The sequence below is a fragment of the Cetorhinus maximus genome, chromosome 9 (assembly GCF_964194155.1).
Source record: "Cetorhinus maximus chromosome 9, sCetMax3.hap1.1, whole genome shotgun sequence".
NCBI lineage: Eukaryota > Metazoa > Chordata > Chondrichthyes > Lamniformes > Cetorhinidae > Cetorhinus > Cetorhinus maximus.
Window position 1 is genome coordinate 877,324 of NC_135887.1, and position 22,934 is coordinate 900,257.

General features: G+C 46.3%; 1 protein-coding gene across 2 annotated transcripts; it reads right to left on the reverse strand.

Moving 5' to 3' along the window:
• Positions 1 to 5,542: 5,542 nt before the first annotated feature.
• On the reverse strand, positions 5,543 to 18,116 carry LOC144684147 (calpain clp-1-like). Of its 2 annotated transcripts, none has more exons than XM_078547807.1 (7): positions 18,076 to 18,116; positions 17,151 to 17,372; positions 14,935 to 15,012; positions 14,657 to 14,742; positions 11,813 to 11,941; positions 8,227 to 8,360; positions 5,543 to 7,631 (listed from the first exon to the last, which is right to left on the reverse strand). In XM_078547807.1, the coding sequence occupies exons 4-7, from the start codon at positions 14,739 to 14,741 to the stop codon at positions 7,401 to 7,403; spliced, it is 579 nt and encodes a 192-aa protein (XP_078403933.1). In that variant the 5' UTR covers position 14,742; positions 14,935 to 15,012; positions 17,151 to 17,372; positions 18,076 to 18,116; the 3' UTR covers positions 5,543 to 7,400. The 2 variants fall into 2 exon arrangements, with proteins under 2 accessions (XP_078403933.1, XP_078403932.1); XM_078547806.1 differs by having other exon boundaries at positions 5,543 to 7,646.
• Positions 18,117 to 22,934: the final 4,818 nt, after the last annotated feature.

The following is a 22,934-nucleotide window of genomic DNA, read 5'->3' on the forward strand; positions in this document are numbered from 1 at the left end:
ACTGGCAACAGATTTAATTAACAAGCTGGAACCAATAAGAGTAGCCACACTTCTAACACTGCTGTGGAGGGACTGCTACAAATTGTATACCACCCTAAATCTAACTGATGAACAAGGAAAACAGCAGAGATTTTGAAAGCCTTTAAGCTTTCAGCCCCGAGTGAACGTAATTTATGACTGCTATGTATTCAACACTAAAGCTCAAGGGGGAAAAGAACCCATTGAACAGTATGTGAGTGTAGTAACACAGCTTGCAGAATCGTGTGAATTCGAACAGCTAAAAGATTATCTGATTAAAAATAGAATATTCTTAGGCCGACGAGACCCCTCAGTGAGAGAAAGTCTACTGAAATAGGGGAAACTTATGCTCAGGAAAGTGGTAAACGTGTAGAAATGTGGAGCTTGTAAAACGTCAGGTAGAGCATATGTATGGCAGAGCAGACCAGGAGATACATTGTCCTGAGAAACATTCCAGGCAAAAAGAGCAGAGCAATTGCAGATAAAGGGCAGGATGCAAATACAGCAGAGGACATCACACCAAGGGAAAGAAGGATTGTCCATCATGGGGAAAGAAAGAAAAACTGCAAGAAGTGGAATCATTTCACACACAAGTGTTTGGCAAGAAATAAACAAAACAAGCCTATACAGATGGCCACTGGAGAAACATTAGCAGAAAAGTCTGATGAAGAACTATACACAATACAACAGGTCAGTTCCGTCAAGTCTATAGGTGACAACTGGTTTGTGACTGTTATAATGATGACTGCAGAAGGAAAGTAGCAAGTGAACAAGAAGAGTTAGATAGACACTGGTGCACCAAGCAACATTGTGATCTTCCTGGACCTGTGCAAAGTGGCTCAACATAGCGGTCCAAAACTGACGGACTCGAAAGTGAGGTTGAGGCTAATCAGGTTGGACAAGTTGGTCTGAGAGCCCAATGCAATGGCATGAAAGAAGATCTAGAGTTCCAGATCATAAATGGGATACAACGGCCACACATCCCAGCTGAAGCAAGTCTAAAGCTTGGGCTAGTAACCCTAAATGTGCCGGCAGAGATTCAACGTGAAGCAACAGCTCGACATGATCTGGAAGTCATCAGCCCAGCAGAGACATTGAATCTGACAGACATTTGCCTTGCTCAAGTCAAGAGAACTACCCAACAAGATGCAACTCTCCAAGTGCTACAGGAAATAGTGATGAACTGAGAACATAAAGGACATATTTGTGGTGACAACAGCATATTGGGCAGACTGAGATGAATTGACAACTCAAGTGGCATCTTCTACACAAGGAAATAGAATCATCATCCCTAAGGAAAGAGGCTGAAGCGCATCCATACAAACCATCAAATAATTGAATTTAGTCTGAGAAAAGCAAGAGAAGTACATTACTGGCCAAACAGGGGAAATGAAATTAAACACCACATTGGCCAGTGTGGTGCACGTAGCGAATACCAAGTTAAACAAGCTAGAGATTGCTGAAGATGCATGACATCCCAGACAGACCATGGATAAAGCTGGGGGTAGACTCCTTCACTATAGCAAGAACTGATTATCTTGTCACTGTAGATTGCTATTCTGACTACTGGGAGTTAGACCAGCTGACTTCAATGAAGACAGGAGAAATCGTAGGCTACCTGAAAGCACACTTCAGTCGTTATGGTATTCCAGACATTGTGACAAGTGACAATGGCCCTCAGTTCATGAGTGAAGAAGTCAGCCGCTTCACAAAGAATTTAAATCCAACACTACACATCATCTCCACACTAATGGAAATTGGAGGAATGAAAAGGAAAAAATGGAATGGAATGAAAATAAGGAAGAATTGATTGAATGGAAAGGCTGAGGTGGCAGTGAAAATCGCCAAAGGAATCATCAAGAAATCGAGCAAACCTAGCACAGATTGTACACAAGGTAATTCTCAAATGGAGAAACACACCGACTGAAGGCATGGAAAGTAGTCCAGTCCAAAGACTGATGTCATGCTGCTACTCTTCCAATAGCAAAAGGTTATTGAAACCAGAAGTAGTAACAGGCCTGAATGAAAAAATCCAGGTGAAACAGCAGAAAAACAAATTTCATTTTGACAAGACTGCCAAAATATTACCAGAGCTGAACATTGGAGAGCCAGTCAGGGTACAAACCTTTAACGTTCTCAACAGGAGTCAGCCCACGCGAAAACTTGGGACATGTGTAGAGAAATTGACACTTAGACCGTACACGGTTGGAGTGGACGACCCAATATGCCAGCGCAACTGCAGGCAACTATACGGACAACTAACAAAACTGATCTTTCAATGCAGGCAGCCAGTCAAGGAGGTGGGATCTCACCAGCTGCACAAAGTACAGAATGACCATCATTCCCAGATGTCCAATTGTCCCCAACAGAAGTGCCATAGGAACGATACTCTCCAGACAAGGAACACACCCAGACAAACAGCCGATGACAACGTGCATGCATGCCGTTAAAAGACTGGCACAATTTAAAGACTATGTATGCAATGCAATGCAGAGACTGACTAGTACAACAAATAGTTGTTAATGCAGGAGAACAGTGGGTGTATAGTGGGTAACTTAGGTAACTGCTAGTTACACATGATCGAGCATGCAAATGTGTCTTCTGTTCGTCAGGAAAAATGGATGTTTGAACACGAAACAAGGTATGTCCGGGGTCTTGGGAGTGAAGGGTTTGGCCAGCTTAGGGAGGGGAAGTGGGGGTGGTGTGAGATGAGTTAAGGAGAAATTGTTCAATGAGAGAACAAGGTCAGCCAGGCAGAGGAGGATGAAGGTGGATGGAGAACAGTCCACTGTCTCACTTCCTCCAAATAAAAGGTGAGGCTATGGGTACCCACACGGGCCCAGTGTCTTTTTGTGGGGCATGTGGGACATTCCTGGTCCCAGTCCTACTCAGCAGGCCCCCTCCCACAACTCTTTCTCCAGTACATCGATGACTATTAGTGCTGTTTTGTGCTCTCATCTGGATCTGGAAAAATTAATTAATTTTGCTTCCAATTTCCACCCCTCTCACCTTCCATCTCCAATACTTCTCTGTGATATTACCCACCCACTGGTAGGACCTTCCAGTCCTGCCGAAATCAATGGCCTTTTTGCTGGCTCACCGCCAGGGCCAGAAAATCCCAGCCACTGTCTCCATTTCTGGTGATAGACTCTCCACTAATATTCATTACAAGCCCACCAACTCCTCCAACTAACTCGTGTACACCTCCTCACACCCCGCTTCCTGTAAGGCCTCCATCCCATCCTCTCAATTTCTTCATCAGTTCTGATGATGCTACCTTCCACAACAGTGCTTCTGACATGTCTTCCTTTTTCTGAGCTGACATTTCCCCCCCCCAACTGTGGGTCGATAGGGCCCTCAACCATGTTCGACCCATTCCTGCACTTCTGCCCTCGCCCCTTCCCCTCCCTCCAGAATCATGATAGGGTCCCCCTTGTCCTCACTTTACACCCCACCAGCCTCCACATTCAAAGGATCATCCACCATTTCCACCAACTCCAGCATGATGTCACCACCAAACACATCTTCCCCTCAACTCCCCCGTCAGCATTCCATAGGGACCCTGGTTGACTCCTCCATCACCTCATCCCCTTCCCATAGCACCTCCCCATGCAATCACCTGCCCTTTTACTTCCCCCCTCCTCACCGTCCAAGGTCCCAAACACTCCTTTCAGGTGAAGCAGCATTTCACTTGTACTTCTTTCAGTTTAGTCTACTGCATTCGCAGCTCCCAATGCGGTCTCCTCTATATTGGGGAGGCTAAACGCAGACTGGGTGACCGCTCTGCAAAACATCTTCGCTCAGTCCATAAGCAGGACCTGGACATTCCTGTCGCTGGCCATTTCAATTCACCATCTTGCTCTCGTGCCCATATTTCTGTCCTCAGCCTGTCACAATGTTCCAGTGAAGCCCAACGTCAGCTGGAGGAACAGCACCTCATCTTCCAGTTAGGTACTTTACAGCCTTCTGGACTTAACATTGTGTTCAACAACTTCAGACCATGAACTCTGTTCTCCATTTTTTTTTCCCTCCCCCGCCGTCCCTAGCCCCCACCCCCACCCCCACCCCCTCACACACCCCCACCCCCACCCCCACCCAAGGGCCAGTCTGTAACTTGTTCTCATGTTTTATTTTCAGGAAGTGCTGACCCTTGTTCTGCTATTAACACTTTCTGCTATCTGACCTTTATGCCTCGATTAATACCTGCCTTGCTCTTTAACACTATCATTACCACTCCCTTGGTCTTGTGTCCATGATACTTATGTGATTTAATCTCTCCCGAGCTCCAACCTTCCTTGACCTTCTATTTTGTTCCACCTGCTCCACTCCCTCTTTTCAACAGTATAAAACCCATCACATTTTTATCTCTCTTCACCTCTGAAGAGCCATACAGATTTGAAACATTAACTCTGTTTTTCTCACTCCACAGATGCTGTCAGACCTGCTGAGTTTTTCCAACATTTCCTGGTTTTATTTCAGATTTCCAGCACCTGCAGTATTTTGCCTTTAATCTTGTATTTATGTCCCCTCAATACTGGAAACAGTCTATCTACTATGTCCCATCCCTTCCTAATTTAAACACCTTTACTAAATTATTCTTGAAAGGTCTGAGGAATACTCTGGTAATAAGTTTCAACACTCGGAGTCCAGATGCAATATGCAAGTGGTTCCTTTATTACGCATGCAGGGAGCAAACTCTGGGCAATCCAGGTGCTTCTCCACCGAGGCTCAAATGAGCAGAGTTTACATATCTTTTACTATCAGTTACAACTTAATGGTATTAGTTAGACAAAGGCCACAGCACAATGACCCCCCGGTGGGCTGATAATTGTGTTCTTGTACAGTAAGTGCAGTGCAGAGACTGGGCGTTGTTTGCGAAATGCCCTTCCCCATTTCTTGATCGAGTCATCCCGTGTCCCCGCCCGTGTGTGTCTCCCCATTTCCTAATTTCAAGTTTACAGCTGAGCCCTTTGTACAAGTTTATAGCTTTCATGTAAGGCTGTGATTGTCTGTGTATGCTTTGGTGCCTTAGCTGCTGGTCCTGGCTGGCACTTTGAAATAAATCCAAATTTTCTGCATCTTCAGTCTCATCTCTGTTCTGATGAAAAATGTTTCTTTTGTATTTAATTTTCTTGTACCTCTACTAAATCTGTGCTGTGCCCTGTATTGCCTCAACATCCCTCCTGTAGTGTTCAACTACAATCTGCAACATCTTTATCCAATTCCCAGAGGCAGCCTTGTGGAGACAATCTAGGCTGTGAGGAATTGCTTCTCAGCTTTAGGCATCCATTGTGAAAATTCACTTCTGGAGACTGATGAACACAAACAAACTCCAAAACCCTTCAAGCAATTTTCTTTAGCAAAGATATTTTTTGGGAAAAGAAAATGCATTCAGAATCAGAATATGGAATGCACATGTTTTATCATCTGTTTGTGAGGTCAAGTAATAAAATGTAGTCGTTTAATCAAAGCTCAGCAAAGATGACACAAGTACCAAGAATACAATTAGACGAAGACAGGGATATCGGAATCATGTAAAAGTAATTCTATCTTTATTGACATGACTGTAAAAATGCTTTTTGCAATTCGGTTAACTGTTTAAATGCTACTTTAAACACAAAGACAACATCACAAGGGTTTGGTATTTTGTGATTTTGAGTTCAGATAAATCATGATAAACTGATAAAAAAAGAATTGACCCCAGCCCTACCTTTCTTAACCCATTTCCAAAACTTTGAGAAGTTGAGCATTTTGTACACTTCTGCCTTAATGTTTCAATGGAACATGAATTATCTTCTTTTGGGATTAAATTCTTAGACAGTGAAACATTATAGTTTAAACAGTAAATAACACAAATGCAATAACTAGTATACTTCCTATAGCATTACAAACAGGACTTAGAACTGGGAAATACTACCTCCAACCGCATAATATTTTATCACCATTCGTGAATTTGGGACCTATGGTGACATTCTGTAACCCGAGTAGTTAAGACTATTAACCTCCTCTAGCCATGTAAATTTACATTTGTAGACCAACACCAAATGAGTCAGTTTAGGCTGAGGCCTCAGAGACAGTGTCCAATTCCAGGACTGAGCTAAAGACTTGTTGCAAAACACTGATAGCAAGAAGGAGGCAGAGACCAGGAGTCCAGGCTGGGAGATGAGGAGTAAGCACTGTAGGTGAGAAATTGAAGGCACTCAAACTTGGGTGAACTATGAGGCAGGGGATTGTTTGAAGATGGTCAGGCATTCAAATCAAGATCTAGGTAGAGTGGAATTTTTAGAGGGCCCTAGACTTTGAAGACATTTCTTTGGTAGATAATTGACTATTTGGTAGATACTTGCAGCTGTTTAAATTGTCTGAGACATTGCTGACCAGAAAGCACCTATACATTGTGGAAGTCTGAGGAGGGAAGGATTCTGACGCTGAGATGCCAGTAACTAACACTACTAGGAAAGCAGGGAACCCATGGGTGCAGATCAGTTGATGTCAGAGAAGGGTGAAGGGAAGATAACTGGGGATGGAATCTACAGGCTGACAATGTGGAAGCCACAATGCATCTCAGGATTGAACCCAGGTGAATGTGTGGGGCCAGGAGATCCAGAGAGAGTTGGGAGACTGGCTACAAAGTGGTACAGTAGGTTGATCCAAAATACTAAATTTTCTAATTGATCATATGAGAATAATGGGTCACATAAGTCTCACGGGTCAATCTAGATGGCAAAGTGGACTGATGAACTAATTAGACAACTAGTAGAGGCCTAAACTAAATACAGCTTTTAATATTAAATACAGGTTAATAATTTCTATTTCTAAATAGGACACAAGAACTTAAACTCAAAAATTGCTACTTGCTGTGGCAAGTGCTATAACAGGAATTTTCCAGGGCAAGATTATAAATGTAATAATGTGACCTCTCCACAGATTAAAATAGCTAGTCTTAGATTCTGATCAGGATCATAATGTAAAAATAACGTTTGTTGTTTTTCTTAATAAAATACAGGTCCTCACCAAAGCACTAAATAGGAAAATAAATCAGTGTGTAATTAAGGACAGTGTTGATCTATAGGCAGCTTATATGCAACTTTTATGTAACAATCACATCGAGTTCTTGGGAAGAAAGGATCAATGAGATGGTTGAAAACTAAATGCAAAATTTAAGGCTCCTGTTAATGACATCTCATTCTGTTGTTGCACCTCCTGTATACAACTGTACTTGACACATGCATAAAATTGTTCAATCCCTCTATGTACTTGTACCATATACACACATCAGACTGTTTGAACCCCTGTTGTTGGCTGTATCACTCATCAGCAGAATCTCCCTTCCTCTTCCTGTTAGTGCTGTGCTGGAAAAGCTTCACAGATGCTATTGAAGCTCAATCTATTCCTTCTGTTACAAGATTGAATCCCTGATGAAACTGAATTGGAGTGTCAGTGAATATGCGTAGCATAAATGCTCCATCAGTGTCTGGTGCAAAGGTACTTGGAATGATTACATAGTGTCCTTGGGTAAGTTTGCTTCGGAGGTTTATGCTTCTCTGAGCCACATAGGCTCCTGAATCCAAAACCCTTTTATGACGTGTAAAATGCTCTGCAGTTAGAACCATCTGTGGATCGTAAGACTGTTAGAAAGAAAGAGGAAATAACAATTCCAGTTCAGCTAAAGTTTTTTTCTTTGTATTGGACATTCTTGTGAACAGAACAAAACACAACACAGCTAACAGATGCTACCAGGGAAAGTAGAAGGAGAAAATCAATACATTCTTTAGATGGTGTGAAAGTCAGATTGGAATTTGCCAGGTTTGATTTGCAGTCACTATTGACAACTAATAAATTGTGATGACCCTCCGGGGGTGAATCTGATGGCACTTATTGTGCAGGCTCACTCATGGTAGAGTAATTAAAGAGTGGTTGGCATTGCTCGAACATTACACAGCAGGAGTCAAGGCCACATTTAGTAATAGCAATTCACTGCAAGTGGTTCATTGGGTCTGAAGGAGTTTTTGATGTCCTGAGTGACACGGTAAGATGCTATATAGATTGAAATTCTCTTGTGGGAGGAATTAGAAGGAAAAATATTTTCAAACGTCATTTTTTTTTCTCAATCAAGAAAGGCACCTGAACAAGGAATCATCACTGAATAGATTTGCTCAGAAAAGTAATGTGGCTTCTTTGTCAGCAAGTAACAAATTCTCAGCTTACCTTGTAGATTTGGATCCCAATAGGATTCATTGAGATGTCAAGCTTCCTGTCCATCCTTTGATAATTCTGAATTAAAGATATCAGAACAGAGCATACCTCATCTGCATGGTCTTCATCGCTGCTTGAAAGATCATCTATGGAGTGGCAGACAGCACATGCCAAGAAACAGTCTGTTAGCATTTCTGTTCATTTAACAGAGCAGGTGTCCTGGGAGCAACTGAGGAAACCAAGCACATTTCAGAGTAACAAGAAAGCAATTGGGACAAAAAGATAAATTAACATTTTTCAGCATGAAGAAAAATAAAATCATTATTGGTAAAGAAACCTCTCAAAGGCACTGTCATCCTGTTACAGTGGGGTCTATACATCCTCTATGAGGATTGCAAACAGATGTAACCACTGTCATCATATTTAAGATTGTTCCCACCACCACAAAATTTTATAGGAAGTATTTAAAATGTTTTGATTTGCACATCATTGTAGTTCCCAGCGCAGCACATAATACAAGACAGTGTAAACAATGCTGGAACAGAGTTTTCCAGAGCAGGTAGTTCCTGGAACTTCAATTGATGGAGAGGCCAACACATGACAGGATGAAGCAGTCGGATTGATTAGTCACTAGTTGCTAATCACCAGTAGAATCCCCAGCTCTTAAGAATGTTTTTATATTCCCAGTAGATGCTGGATTCAAGATTCATTTGATGCACTTTTATTGTATCTATTACCGCCCCCCCCAGTTTTGCATTTAAATCCTGTACCTGCTGGTACCACTCTGAAGTGACTTACAGGACAATTCCCATGTTGCTTAACTTTACTTAACCCTTAATCACTCAAAATAAGTTCTTCAGTTAATTCAGTCTGTAAACATTGTGTTTTCAGGCATATTAAGGAAACTGAAAACATTGGGTGGAATTTTCTGTCCCCATTGGCGTCAGGCGTCATGGTGGGTGTGAGCGGACAATATGGTGGGAAGACCAAAAATCAGTTTCATGCTGTTGTGAAACCAGTTTGCGATCGTCCGCTCCACCCGGCAATTGTAGGCCACGCTTCCCATCACTGCATGTAGGGAATGTCATTTCAATACATCTGCATATCACAAGGAGCCCTGCTCACCGGAATCACCCCTCCCATACTGGAGCATCCAGGCACATTGCCGTGATTGCACACCGACGTGTTTCACAACTGTACATAAGTGACGTGCACCTGGTGAGCTGCACTTTGCTCGGGACCTCGAGGTTTGTTTGCCTCCCTTGCTTCAGACAATACCCATGGTCATCAGCGCCAGGCTTCACAGGCAGCACCACAGCACTTTTAGGGGGGCTCACGGGCAGATCTCTACCTACCAGACCAGCTGCAAGTCGGGGTGGCTTTTCAGCTGCTGCAGGGCTAGGGCTTGTTTGGGGAAGGGGGGGAGAAGTGGCCTCAGGCAAGGGAAGAGGCTGCAAAGCGAGGGCTGTACTGGGGAAGGAGGTTATTCCAGGGTGTTTGTGGGGGGCACATGTTGATCTGTGCAAGTGGTCTCAAGATGGTGAGGGCTGAGGACGCAGTCTCCAGAGGAGATGAGGCCAGATGAAGATGTGAGGGTGTGTGTGAGAGAGTGAGTGGTGATGTCCCTTGAGCTGGCAGTGAGTGAGATGCCAGTGAATGTGTGATGGGTTTGTGAGTGTGTGAGTTTAGAATGACAAAATGGTTGTCTTACCCTAGTGGCACAGATGAGATCATTCATCCTCTTTCTGCACTGGATGGCCAACCTCTTGTGTGCAGCGTTGGCACTGACCACCACTGCCATCACCTCCCAAGTCGGAGTGGTGAAGCTGATGGGCCTCCTGCAGCCAAAGCGGGGGTGGAGGACATCACAGTAGGCCTCCATGGTGTCCAGAAGGTGTTCCAGGGATGTGTCACCGAATCAGGGGGGCTGCACTCTTCTTGGATTTTGGGGCCATGTCTTTATCGGAGCAGTCCTGGGCTGCGGGAATTGAGAAGTATGCACACAGCTGCAGTTTCGATATGGCACCCTGCGTGAGGAAGTGGTGAGGTAACATCGTGGCAGACAAATTGGAGGCCGCCCGCCCGGCAGGACAGTGTGTTTCCTGTGGCTGCGTAGTTGATGAGGTGGGAATGGAACAATACAGCACATTGCGGCCAGCGGGTAGAACACCCTTTTTCCCACCCTCTACCGCACTTAGTGCAAATCTGTGACGATTCCACCCAATGAGTAAGTCTGTAATTTCTAGTATACAGGTTACTGCAGCTGGGGTCACTGTCAATCCTAGGACACACAGCATCTACAAGATATACAGGTCTAAGTTCTGCTTATGAGACAAAGTAAGAAAGCACTGAATGAAAAACTGTACTTAAAACACCTAGGCCTTGAAATGTGATTGTAGCTCAAACTGAAGCCAGCAGCACACACTTTGCTCTCTGGACCATCACAAACAGAGAGAGAGAGTCGTGGCAGTGGCGAGTGGCAATGCTGGAGGAGAAATTGTGCAGGCCTTTCTCTCACTTCTTTTTCCTTCTTACTTATATTTCACCCAACATATAGGCACTTATCATGACAGGTTGCTTTCAGCTGCCACTCATATCGCTCTGTTCTTTCTTCATACGAAAAGCTAACACTTGCCCCTCTCTTCCATTCCAGGTGCTGAAAATGTCATTGCCCCTTTGCCACTTAAACAATGCCTCCCAGAAGATGCAGTGTCACTCAATATGACCCTAGCAAGTACCAGCTCAGAAAGCTCCAAAGCACTGCTCTGTGTAGCACTTTTCAGATATGTTGATGATTTGATAAGGCATTATATAAAAGTATATATTTTTTAAAATATAGGATCAGCCATTTAATTGTATTCTGGTATTTTACAAGTCCTATACCAGCCTTTGCCTCAGAAAATGGCAAAGAGGGGTATGCTTTCCAAAGTTCTCTAGTTCAATTCTGACAATCATTAACCTGTTTTGCAGCCTCTGGTGTGTGTATTGTTGCAGGAATGTATTTTTGTTCTGCGCAGCCTCAAGGAGATCAACACTGGTCAAGTCCTTTCCTCACGTTCCATTTCTTTATTTTTTTATCATTCTTAAATCTCCTATTTTTTTCTTTGAAATCTTCAATATCCTTTCTGCACCCATCCCATCACCTGGCCCTTGTCAAAAAGTCTTTACTGTCCAGCCTGGCTTCATTTCCCTATTCTGTTTTACAACTTTTTTTATTTCAGGAATGTTTTCATTTAGCTTTACATACAATTTACAGGCTACCTGGTTCAACTGATCGATGTGGCATTTATGCTCTACTCAATCCTCTTTCCAACCCACCACCTTACCGCATCAGCATAATCTTCATGTATTTATGTAGTTTCCTTTTATAGTTAATATTAGGGCGCCCACCCCTAGCTTGTTCATAAGATCTTCTGCTCCAATTGCCTGCTACATATTCTTGTATCCAAGCAAGGCAAAGCTCTAGCACAGCTTATTTTCACACACACACACCCCCCAATCTGATTCCCTTTTCGGTTTCCTTCTACTGTAATTTGTGACACATGTAACAACTTCCTTTTATTTTGGGGAATGATACACTCGAACAAAAGGTTCTTACCTGCTTCTGGGACAATGATAGTGATGGGATACTGGGGGTTGCAGCTATACTTAATCATATTATTTCTGCATCCACCTGCATTAATTCCAGTTACCCACTGACCCTTCACCTCCTGCAAGGTGCCAGCATCTGGGAAAAGTAGGAGAAAAGTTGATAGGTCCTTAAAATCAGTTATATTCATTTTTACTCTGATAGTTCAATTGGTTTCAGCACTTGGCAGAGATGGTGACATTCCACCACATAGGGCAAATATTACAGAGTGGGAGAGGTGGGGGGGGGGAAACGGACAGATAGCTCACCCCCCCACCCCCACCCCCACCACCACCCCCCCACCCCCACCCCCACCACCACCCCCCCACCCCCACCCCCACCACCACCCCCCCACCCCCACCCCCACCACCACCACCACCCCCACATCCCCCACCCCCCCCAACCCCCCCCCACCACCCCCCCCCCACCCCCACCCCCACCACCACCCCCACATCCCCCACCCCCCCCAACCCCCCCCACCACACACACACACACCCGCACCACCACCCCCCCACCCCCACCCCCACCACACCCCCACATCCCCCACCCCCCCCAACCCCCCCCACCACACACACACACACCCGCACCACCACCCCCCCCACCCCCACCCCCACCCCCACCACCACCCCCCCACCCCCCCCAACCCCCCCCCACCACACACACACACACCCGCACCACCACCCCCCCACCCCCACCCCCACCACCACCCCCCCACCCCCACCCCCACCACCACCCCCCCACCCCCACCCCCACCACCACCCCCCCACCCCCACCCCCACCACCACCCCCCCACCCCCACCCCCACACCACCCCCCCACCCCCACCCCCACCACCACCCCCCCACCCCCACCCCCACCACCACCCCCACATCCCCCACCCCCCCCAACCCCCCCCCACCCCCCCCCCACCCCCACCCCCACATCCCCCACCCCCCCCAACCCCCCCCCACCCCCACCACCACCCCCCCACCACACACACACACCCGCACCACCACCCCCCCACCCCCACCCCCACCACCACCCCCACATCCCCCACCCCCCCCAACCCCCCCCCACCCCCACCCCCACCACCACCCCCACATCCCCCACCCCCCCCAACCCCCCCCCACCACACACACACACACCCGCACCACCACCCCCCCACCCCCACCCCCACATCCCCCACCCCCCCCAACCCCCCCACCACACACACACACACACACACCCGCACCACCCCCCCCCCCACCCCCACCCCCGCCCCGGAAGCAGAGTGGAGCCAACCCGCTAACCACCAGCCCACCCCACAGCCATAACGGCTGTGAGCAGGCTAAATTAGGGGAGTGTGGGACTTCTGCCCCTCACTTGGGAGGAGGTCTCACCCGCAGGGGCTGCCGGCCAATCCAATTGGCCGGTCGCTCCATCAGTCCTGGCAGTGCCAAGAGCGCATTGGTGGGCACAGCTGAGGCCACAGCCAGAATGAAGGCGGCATTGACCCCGGAGACAGGTAGGTCCGGAGTCTTGGGGCAGGAAGAGTTTCGGCAGGTTGGAGGGAGTGGGGTTGTGGGGGTGGTCTGTTTAATGGAGCAGGCAGAAGAAAGGGGGCATTTTAACTTAGGGGACCACCCCCCTGATCCGCAAAGGGCAGCTCCCAAAGATGGAACCCCCATCCTTCCTTCCCGCCCTTTAAAAATCAGGCTACCCACTCCTGCCGGACTGCCCCTGTCAAGCGTTTTATGGTGTGGGCCGTGTATTATCGGGTCAATCGGCTTGTTAACGAGCCCAATTGACCCTTGATTAATTATTTAAATATGGTGGGCTTGCCATCGCCCGCCCACCCCGCGTATTATGTGGGTGAGCGGGAAAGTAGTGGGGTGAGCACCTGCCCCCACTGAGAACACAACCAGCAGGAATGCATAAAATGCTGCCCATAGTGTGGGAAAGAGTGAACTCTCAGGGGTATGAGGAAAGGGGAATTTCTCCAGCACAAAACAGCAAGAAGTAAAGTCATTTTTAAAAGGCCTGAAGCTAAAATTATTTTTGGAAGACTTGCCTGGTAGTGTGGGAAATAGTTGATGGGGGAGGGGTGGATTAGAGGGTGGATGGCCGCACTGAACATTTGAAATACTTCGGTAATCATGAGGGGCCCAGTGAGGGTTTAAGCATGAAATATAAGCTGACATTTTATGAAATGATGGATAAGCAGAAATTCTGCTTATATTTTGTTAATTGTCCTGTAAATCCAGACTTAAGTAAATATTTGAAGCTTCAAATGTATCCATATTATTAAATAAGGTTGTATTCTTTTATGTTAAGTAATAACTCAATGAACATTATTGAGTGCTCTAGTGCCCTACACTGAGTCGTAATGCCAAGCTGATCATGACTTGCTTTTGCATCATGCCCAGATGGCAGACACACCGTCATGACTAATCTGCTACCTGGCTTGTTCTGTAAACTACATACCTCCTAAACCTCTCCCTACCAGGCCGCTGCCTCTCCTGATGCACTGAGAGATATCTGGCAATGGGCACTGTACCGATTATGTGCAGCAAAACACATTTATATACGATTCATTTCTGTCAGTATTATGGTGATTTTTATCCCTGATTCAACTCAACTAGTGTTTGGTCTGGATTAAAGCTCAGAACTCGATTGTTGTCTGTTCTCCCTCCCCCCTCCTCATGTTGGTGGATTTCTTGATTGGTCTTAACAGCCCAAAAGCTGATTTTTATTTTATTTTCTTAACTTATTTTTAAATTGGAGTAGCAGCTCCCTCCACCAACAGAAGATGGGTAACATCCCTTAATAAATCCCATAATAAAATTCCTGTCCTTACCTGCACCTCCATCACCATCAAAGTCAGGCCCCAGAGTCAAAACGGTGACAGTTGCAAACTTTTTACAGAAGTCATCGAACTTCATCCTGTGAAATAAGACAGCGCTGTGACAGGACCAGCTGGAACATAGGAACAGGAGGAGGCCATTTGGCCCATTCAGCCTGCTCCACCATTCAATTAGATCATGGATGGATCATCGACCTCAGTGCCACTTTCTTGCATTATCTGCCAACTGAATATACAGCAAACGTACAAGTCGATAGACTGAAATATCCTACCAGAATTCCCCGTCATCCTTCTTGGTAAATCCAAATGCTTCCCTGGTCCAGATTGGGATTTGGTTCCACAGTGGAGAACTTGCAGAAGGAAGGAATATCATGTAAACATTCATTTCTTTTTCCAAACATCCAGACTATCATATTCCTTCTTTCAAAAGGATAGAGTTATTCATAATTTCAGGCTTGCCGAATTTCAAACACAGTCACGGCAATTCAGAGCCGTCAAAAATGTGGGTGCTGGAGGGAATCCATCTGAGGATACATTTTCCCTGTGGAGTGAATTTTTATTCAAACTTATCAAGATATGGGGCTGAATAATATGGGAGGGGGTGGAGGGCATGTACCCCCCAGAACCACATCGACCTGAAACCCACCAAAAACACGCCGAGCAGCAATAAAGCGCTGAGGAGCTCATTAACCACGACTGAGTGGGACATCCATCCCTCATTGGGGCAGAAGTCCCGCCCTCTGGAGCTGCTAGACAATCGGATTGGCTGTCAGCTCCATCAATCCCGGCAGTGCCAGGAGGGCAGGTGAGGAGTGGAGCCCAAGGTCTAGGGGCCCTAGAGAAGGTAAGTCCAGAGTCTTGGGCTGGGAAGGTTTGGGAGCGTTAGGGACATGGGCAGTGGTGGGGAGAGGGTGGGTTTGAGAGAGGCAGTGGGTAGGAACGAAGGGGAGGTTCGGTCTAAGGTGGAGGGGGGGGGGTGGTGCCCTGCGATTGGCAAAGGGCAGCCCCCGAAGAGCGACCCCCCCTTTCCTTCCCACCCTTTCACCATTTCAGGTTAAAAACCAGGCTTCCCACTCCCACCCTGCTGCCCACACCAAGTGTATTCTGGCGTAGGCAGCGTGTGATTCAGGTCAATTGTTACCAAGCCTAATTATCGCTTCATTGCTAGTTTTAATAGGGCAGGTGGGCTGCCACCTTCAGTGCCCCCCTGCCCCTCCCTCACCCCATATTATGTGGGTGAGCTCCAGGGTGGGGTGGGGTGGGGGGGGTGGGGAAGGTGGTGACCCATTCCATTTTATGTGCACCCCAACACCGCCCCCCAATGGGAAGCATGCCTGCCAGGGGCATGGAGGAACCAGCCCATGGGTTGCAAGTACTGGAGAATGAAATGTTTTGTGAACATGTTCACCTTCTAAATAGACCAAGCATCCTCAGTATGAATAGGACTTGAAGGAATATACAAACTACTCTGTACCCTCCCCCAACATGCTGTAAACCACCAACTCTGAAAGACATCCTTATTGCACTAGTGGGGATCCAGGCAATATTCTGTCTATTTAAGATAAAAGCAAAATACTGGGGATGCTGGAAATCTGAAACCAAAACAGAAAACTCTGGAAAAACTCAGCAAGTCTGGCAGCATCTGTGGAGAGAGAAACGGAGTTAACATTTCGAGTCCGTACGACTCTTCTTCAGAGCTGAAGAGAAGTGGAAAGGTGATGAAATTTATACTGTTTAAGTGGGGGTGGGGCAGGTGGCGCTGGATAGAAAGCCAGTGATAGGTGGGGACAAAGGGATTGGTAAAGATGCCATGAACTAAAGGACAAAGGGAGTGTTAATAGTAATGGTGAGGGCTAAAAAGGTTCTGATAGTGGCATAAAGGTAAGAAAGCAGAATGTAATTAAAGCAGAACGAGGGTAACATTGTGTGAAAGAACAACACGGAACAAGTAACAGATGGTCCTGTGGGGGATGGGGCTGTGGTGGGGTAAAAAAGGATAGAAAATGGGATAGAAGGAAGATAAAAAGGGGGATAAAACCACAGATAAATGAATAAAAATAAGTGGATAAAAAATAAAAATGAATGTAGAATCAAAAGGGATTATAAAAAGGGAGTGAGGATGGAGGAGAGAGTTCATGGTCTGGAGTTGTTGAACTCAATGTTAAGTCCAGAAGGCTGTAAAATGCCTGTAAAATAATCGGAAGATATTTATTTAACTCTGGGCCGAACCGGATGAACCAAAGTTATCCATTCTAGACCTGTATGTTCCTAAATGTTGAAACTACACAACATCATCTGCTAAACTTGCAAAACAAGGGGGGGGGAAAAACCCTCTTATTGATTCCCGTCAGGGCAGCTTCAGACGAAGGGGCAGTGCCAAAAGTTTGGGGGTGAATATTTAAAATCAGGGCTTTTTCCTAACTAAACCATCAATAACAAGTTTCATCAGCAGGTTCTTATTTAAAATGCAGAGAAATCACACACTTACAAAGTTAAATTACACCAAATTCAAATTACAAAGAGACTAAAACCGGGCGCGATGTCAATCCTTATTTCTCCGGAATCTCCTCCCTCTAGCCCATGTGCTGTCCTCTCTGTGCATGTGCCAACAGGGAGTTGAAACACATCAACTAACAATCAGCTTTGTGTTTACCATCTGGTTGAAGAAATAACTCAATGCAAAAGAAAGAATAATTTCTACATCTTCGGTCTGTCCGCAAGCATGACCCAGACCTCCCTGTCGCTTGCCATTTTAACACTCCACCCTGCTCTCATGCCCACATGTCCGTCCTTGGCCCTTGGCCTGCTGCATCGTTCCAGTGAAGCCCAACGCAAACTGGAGGAACAGCACCTCATCTTCCGACTAGGCACTTTACAGCCTTCCGGACTGAATGTTGAGTTCAACAATTTTAGATCATGAACTCTCTCCTCCATCCTCACCCCCTTCCCATTTCTTCCCCCTCATTTTTGTTTTTTCCAATAATTTATATAGATTTTTTCTTTTCCCACCTATTTCCATTATTTTTAAATGTATTTCCACCATTGTTTATTTTTACCTTTTAGTATTCCCCCACCCCCACTAGAGCTATCTGTACCTTATCTGTCCCATCTTATACTCTTAATTAGCACATTCCTTAGATAATATCACCACTTTCAACACCTCTTTGTCCTTTTGTCTGTGACATCTTTTGGTTATCTCCACCTATCACTGGCTGCTTGTCCCAACAAAACCACCCCCCCGCTCCTTAAACCAGCTTATATTTCACCCCTTTCCTAATTTTATTTAGTTCTGTTGAAGGGTCATGAGGACTCGAAACGTTAACTGTGCTCCTCTCCGCCGATGCTGCCAGACCTGCTGAGTTTTTCCAGGTATTTCTGTTTCTGTTTTTGTTAATAATTTCTACATATTGGACCAGGAATTAAAACATTTTGAAATGACAACTTAAACCAGCCCACGCTCCATCGTGTTCAGGATTAGCTCCTCCCCCACCCGTGGATAATGCTTCATGAGCTGGAGCATATTATCTGCCAATACGTGACACTGTTTGCCTTCTTTATTTATTTATTCTATTAATTTGCCCTTCAACCTGGCAGCCAGACGGAGACACCCAACTTATATTGTCCTGAAACAGGAAGAAATGAGAGGCCCAGCATAAATGTGTATTTCAAAGTATCAAAAACCCCCACAATGAGGGTGATTGGAGATAAGCAGGAAACAAAATTCTGGGGGGATAAACCTGGAAATGAAACACTACAGAATTAGGATTCGAAAATTAGGGAGTATCTGTAAAATCCAAAATTCAAAAACTGTGTAACTTTTTCCTGTTAAATAAAATATTCTCTGCCTTTTTGTTTTGTTTGATATTTGAGATTTCTTTAGTCCAAACAATAAGACTTGTCTCTGATTCTTGGCACTAGTACTTGATATAATGTGGTTTCCAGTCATGGGACTCAGCGGTATAACTGCCTCCTCACACTCACTGCTTGCACTCAGAGCAGCAATGTTTTAAACAACCATTACCCGCCCCGTTTCTCATGGCTGTTGTTTCAGTGCTGGATGTTGTGTTTTGGAGTTTTGATGAGGCATTTGGGCTAAACTAATAAAATGACCACCAGTTATACAAGTTTGCACATCTCATAAAGTTACAAATGGAGGAAATTAACTGATATAAATCATATATTAACAATGATGCCCTGAACTTCAAAGGTTCCAATTAGCATTTCTCTACCGGGTTACACTAAAGAATTCTTCAATTCTCGTTCTGGTTCCATGGTTACCAGTTGTCACCCCAGTCACAAGTACCCGACGGAAAGTTAACAATCCAATCAGTCACGATAGAAAAGGTTGAGAGGTCAGCTCTGGGAAGTCACTTATTGGAGTTATTTGAGGAAGTAACATGTGTTGAGGATAAAGGGGAACCAGTGGATGTACTGTACTTAGATTTTCAGAAGGCATTTGATCACATCAAAGGTTATTGCAGAAAATAAAAGCTCATGGTATAGGGGGTAACATATTGGCATGGACAGAAGATTGGCTGGCTAACAGGAAGCAGAGAGTAGGCATAAATGAGTCATTTTCTGGCTGGCAAGATGTAACCAGTGGTGTGCCACAGGGATCAGTGCTGGGGCCTCAACTCTTTACAATTTATATAAATGATTTGGATGAAGGGACCGAAGGTATGGTTGCTAAATTTTCTAATGACACAAAGATAGGTAGGAAAGTAAGTGGTGAAGAGTACTCCTGTAAGGAGGCACAAAAGGATAGAGATAGGTTAGGTGAGTGGCAAAAATCTGGCAAATGGAGTATAATATGGGAAAATGTAAAATTGTTCATTTTGGCAGGAAGAATGAAAAAGGAGATTATCTAAATGGTGAGAGATTGCAGAGCTCTGAGATTCAGAGGGATTTGGGTGTCCTAGTGCATGAATCACAAAAGGTTAGAATGCAGGTATAGCAAGTAATTAAGAAAGCTAATAAAATATTATTTATTGCGAGGGGAATTGAATACAAAAGTAGGGAGGTTATGCTTCAGCTATGCAGGGCCTTGGTGAGACCACATGTGGAGTATTGTGTATAGTATTGGCTTCCTTGTTTAGGGAAGAGTGCAAATGCATTGGAAATAGTTCAGAGAAGGTTTACTAGAATAATACCTGGAATGGGCGGGTTGTCTTATGAGGAAACGGTGGACAGGTTAGTCTTGTATCCGCTGGAGTTCAGAAGAGTAAGAGATGACTTGATTGAAACATATAAGATCCTGAGGGGTCTTAACAGGGTGGATGTGGAAAGGATGTTTCCTGTTGTGGGAGAATCTAGAACTAGGGGTCACTGTTTAAAAATAAGGGGTCACGCATTTGAGACAGAGATGAGAAGAATTATTTTTCTCTCAAGAGGGTCACGAGTCTTTGGAACTCCCTTCCCCAAAAAGTGGTGGAAGGAGAGTCTGAATATTTTTAAGGCAGTGGTAGTTAGTTTCTTGATAAGCAAGGGGGTGAAAGGTTATTGGGGATAGGCAGGAATGTGTGGTTGAGGTTACATTCAGATCAGCCTTGATCCTATTGAATGGCGGAGCAGGCTCGAGGGGCCGAGTGGCCTCCTCCTGCTCCTAATTCATATGTTCGTATGTATGTTGGTCGCCAATACACTAGGGTGATATCCAGACTCTGGAATGGTTCTAGGAAGAGCTACAAGACTGCGTTAGGATGAAAGATGTAGACTAGAGAATTTAGGGCTCTTCTTCTGTGAAAGGAGGTAACAAAAAGGGAGGGAGCCTAATGAAGATGCACATAAGCAGCTTAGAAAAGCTAATTCCCCAAGACTAACCTTGACAAAAGGGTGGGATGGTGCAGGTTAAATCTATTACAATTCAAATTTAGGAATGTAAAAATGGAGGCAACAAATGTTGTCGTCTATGACGGGGACACTCGAGGATCACAGGGAGGTGGATGAGCTAAAAAATATTGACTGGTCTTCCTGGTCTATGTTTTTTTTAAAGTTTCTTCCAAACTCCAAAGGAAAAAAAACTCATTCCACAAGGGATGACGTGGGGAGTTGGGCCTTTTGGCAGACCATGTGTTACAGAATGTCCTCTGGGATTGCATCAGTTCCGCAGATATTCCAAAATATAACATTACAAGTGAGCTCATAGTGAAGGAGCAAATATTGTTGTACATGACATCGTGACTTAGGGAAAGAATAAACAGAAATGTGGCCAAAGGTCGGGGAAGAATTTCTACAATGGTTAAGGTAATATAACATGGAGCTGGATATGAATGAATGCAACTTAAAGTACAAAAGGTCAGTTAAATAAGCCGCATGATCACAGCAGAGGGACTCAGTGTTGGTGAAAACATTGTGAGAGCAAATAGACAAAAACATCGATCAGCAACAAAAAAATAACAAGATATTAAGATGATGAATGATGTCGGCAAGTTCCTGACAGCTCTGTCAGAAAGATACTTGGAAAATCCAGAACCAGGGGTCACAGTCTGAGGATACGGGGTAGACCATTTAGGACTGAGATGAGGAGAAATTTCTTCACTCTGAGAGTGGTGAGCCTGTGGAATTCGTTACCACAGAAAGTAGTTGAGGCCAAAACATTGTATGTTTTCAAGAAGGATTTAGATATAGCTCTTGGGGCGAAAGGGATCAAAGGATATGGGGAGAAAGTGGGAACAGGCTATTGGGGCAGGGGGGAGGTATGATGAAAATACCAGGAGGCTGACACAGTTTGTTAAGAGCCTATTAAGGCCAATTAAAGGAGGTGGACTGGGATTTTCCAGTGTTCCTCCAGATTCCTGCAGGTGGTGGGGAGAGTGTAACTGCCGGAAGTGGCCTCCCAGGGGCAGACCAGAGGCCCAGCGCTCCAGCCAGGCCCAGAGGCCCAGCGCTCCAGCCAGGCCCAGAGGCCCAGCGCTCCAGCCAGGCCCAGAGGCCCAGCGCTCCAGCCAGGCCCAGAGGCCCAGCGCTCCAGCCAGGCCCAGAGGCCCAGCGCTCCAGCCAGGCCCAGAGGCCCAGCGCTCCAGCCAGGCCCAGAGGCCCAGCGCTCCAGCCAGGCCCAGAGGCCCAGCGCTCCAGCCAGGCCCAGAGGCCCAGCGCTCCAGCCAGGCCCAGAGGCCCAGCGCTCCAGCCAGGCCCAGAGGCCCAGCGCTCCAGCCAGGCCCAGAGGCCCAGCGCTCCAGCCAGGCCCAGAGGCCCAGCGCTCCAGCCAGGCCCAGAGGCCCAGCGCTCCAGCCAGGCCCAGAGGCCCAGCGCTCCAGCCAGGCCCAGAGGCCCAGCGCTCCAGCCAGGCCCAGAGGCCCAGCGCTCCAGCCAGGCCCAGAGGCCCAGCGCTCCAGCCAGGCCCAGAGGCCCAGCGCTCCAGCCAGGCCCAGAGGCCCAGCGCTCCAGCCAGGCCCAGAGGCCCAGCGCTCCAGCCAGGCCCAGAGGCCCAGCGCTCCAGCCAGGCCCAGAGGCCCAGCGCTCCAGCCAGGCCCAGAGGCCCAGCGCTCCAGCCAGGCCCAGAGGCCCAGCGCTCCAGCCAGGCCCAGAGGCCCTCCCTCCCTGCCTGCCCAAACGGAAAAAAACAGTCAAAATTGGAAATGAAGGGTACCAGCAAAACCTGTCCGAACTGGTCTTGTATACCTTAAAATGGAACTCCAGTATTAATTTGACAAGGAAGTATTCAATGAACAGCATGACACTAGGAAGTTCTGAGGAACAAAGGGACCTTGGTGTGTGTGTCCATAGATCTCTGAAGGCGGAGTGTTAGTGGGGTGGTGAAAAAGGCATATGGGACACTTGCCTTAATCAATCGAGGCATAGATTTCAAAAGTAAGGAGGTCATGTGGAATTGTATAGAACCTTGGTGAGGCCACAGCTGGAGTACTGTGTGCAGTTCTGGTCGCCACATTATAGGAAGGATGTGATTGCACTGGAGGGGGTGCAGAGGAGATTCACCAGGATGTTGCCTGGGATGACACATTTAAGTTATGAAGAGAGGTTGGATAGACTTGGGTTGTTTTCATTGGAGCAGAGAAGACTGAGGAGCGACCTGATCGAGGTGTACAAGATTATGAGGGGCATGGACAGGGAGCAACTGTTCCCCTTAGTTGAAGGGTCAGTCACAAGTGGGCATAAGTTCAAGGTGAGGGGCAAGTGGTTTTGGGGGGATGTGAGGAAAAACTTTTTTACCCAGAGGGTGGTGATGGTCTGGAATGCGCTGCCTGGGAGGGTGGTGGAGGCGGGTTGCCTCACATCCTTTAAAAAGAACCTGGATGAGCACTTGGCATGTCAT

What these genes read in the sequence shown, in the direction of transcription:
- LOC144684147 (XM_078547806.1), bottom strand. Translation starts at nt 14,741, where the DNA reads ATGAAGTTCGATGACTTCTGTAAAAAGTTTGCAACTGTCACCGTTTTG. An exon ending in TATCATTGTCCCAGAAGCAG is followed by an intron (nt 8,361 to 11,812) that starts GTAAGAACCTTT and finishes GCCACTCCATAG; the next exon opens with ATGATCTTTCAAGCAGCGAT. An exon ending in TTGGGATCCAAATCTACAAG is followed by an intron (nt 7,647 to 8,226) that starts GTAAGCTGAGAA and finishes TCTTTCTAACAG; the next exon opens with TCTTACGATCCACAGATGGT.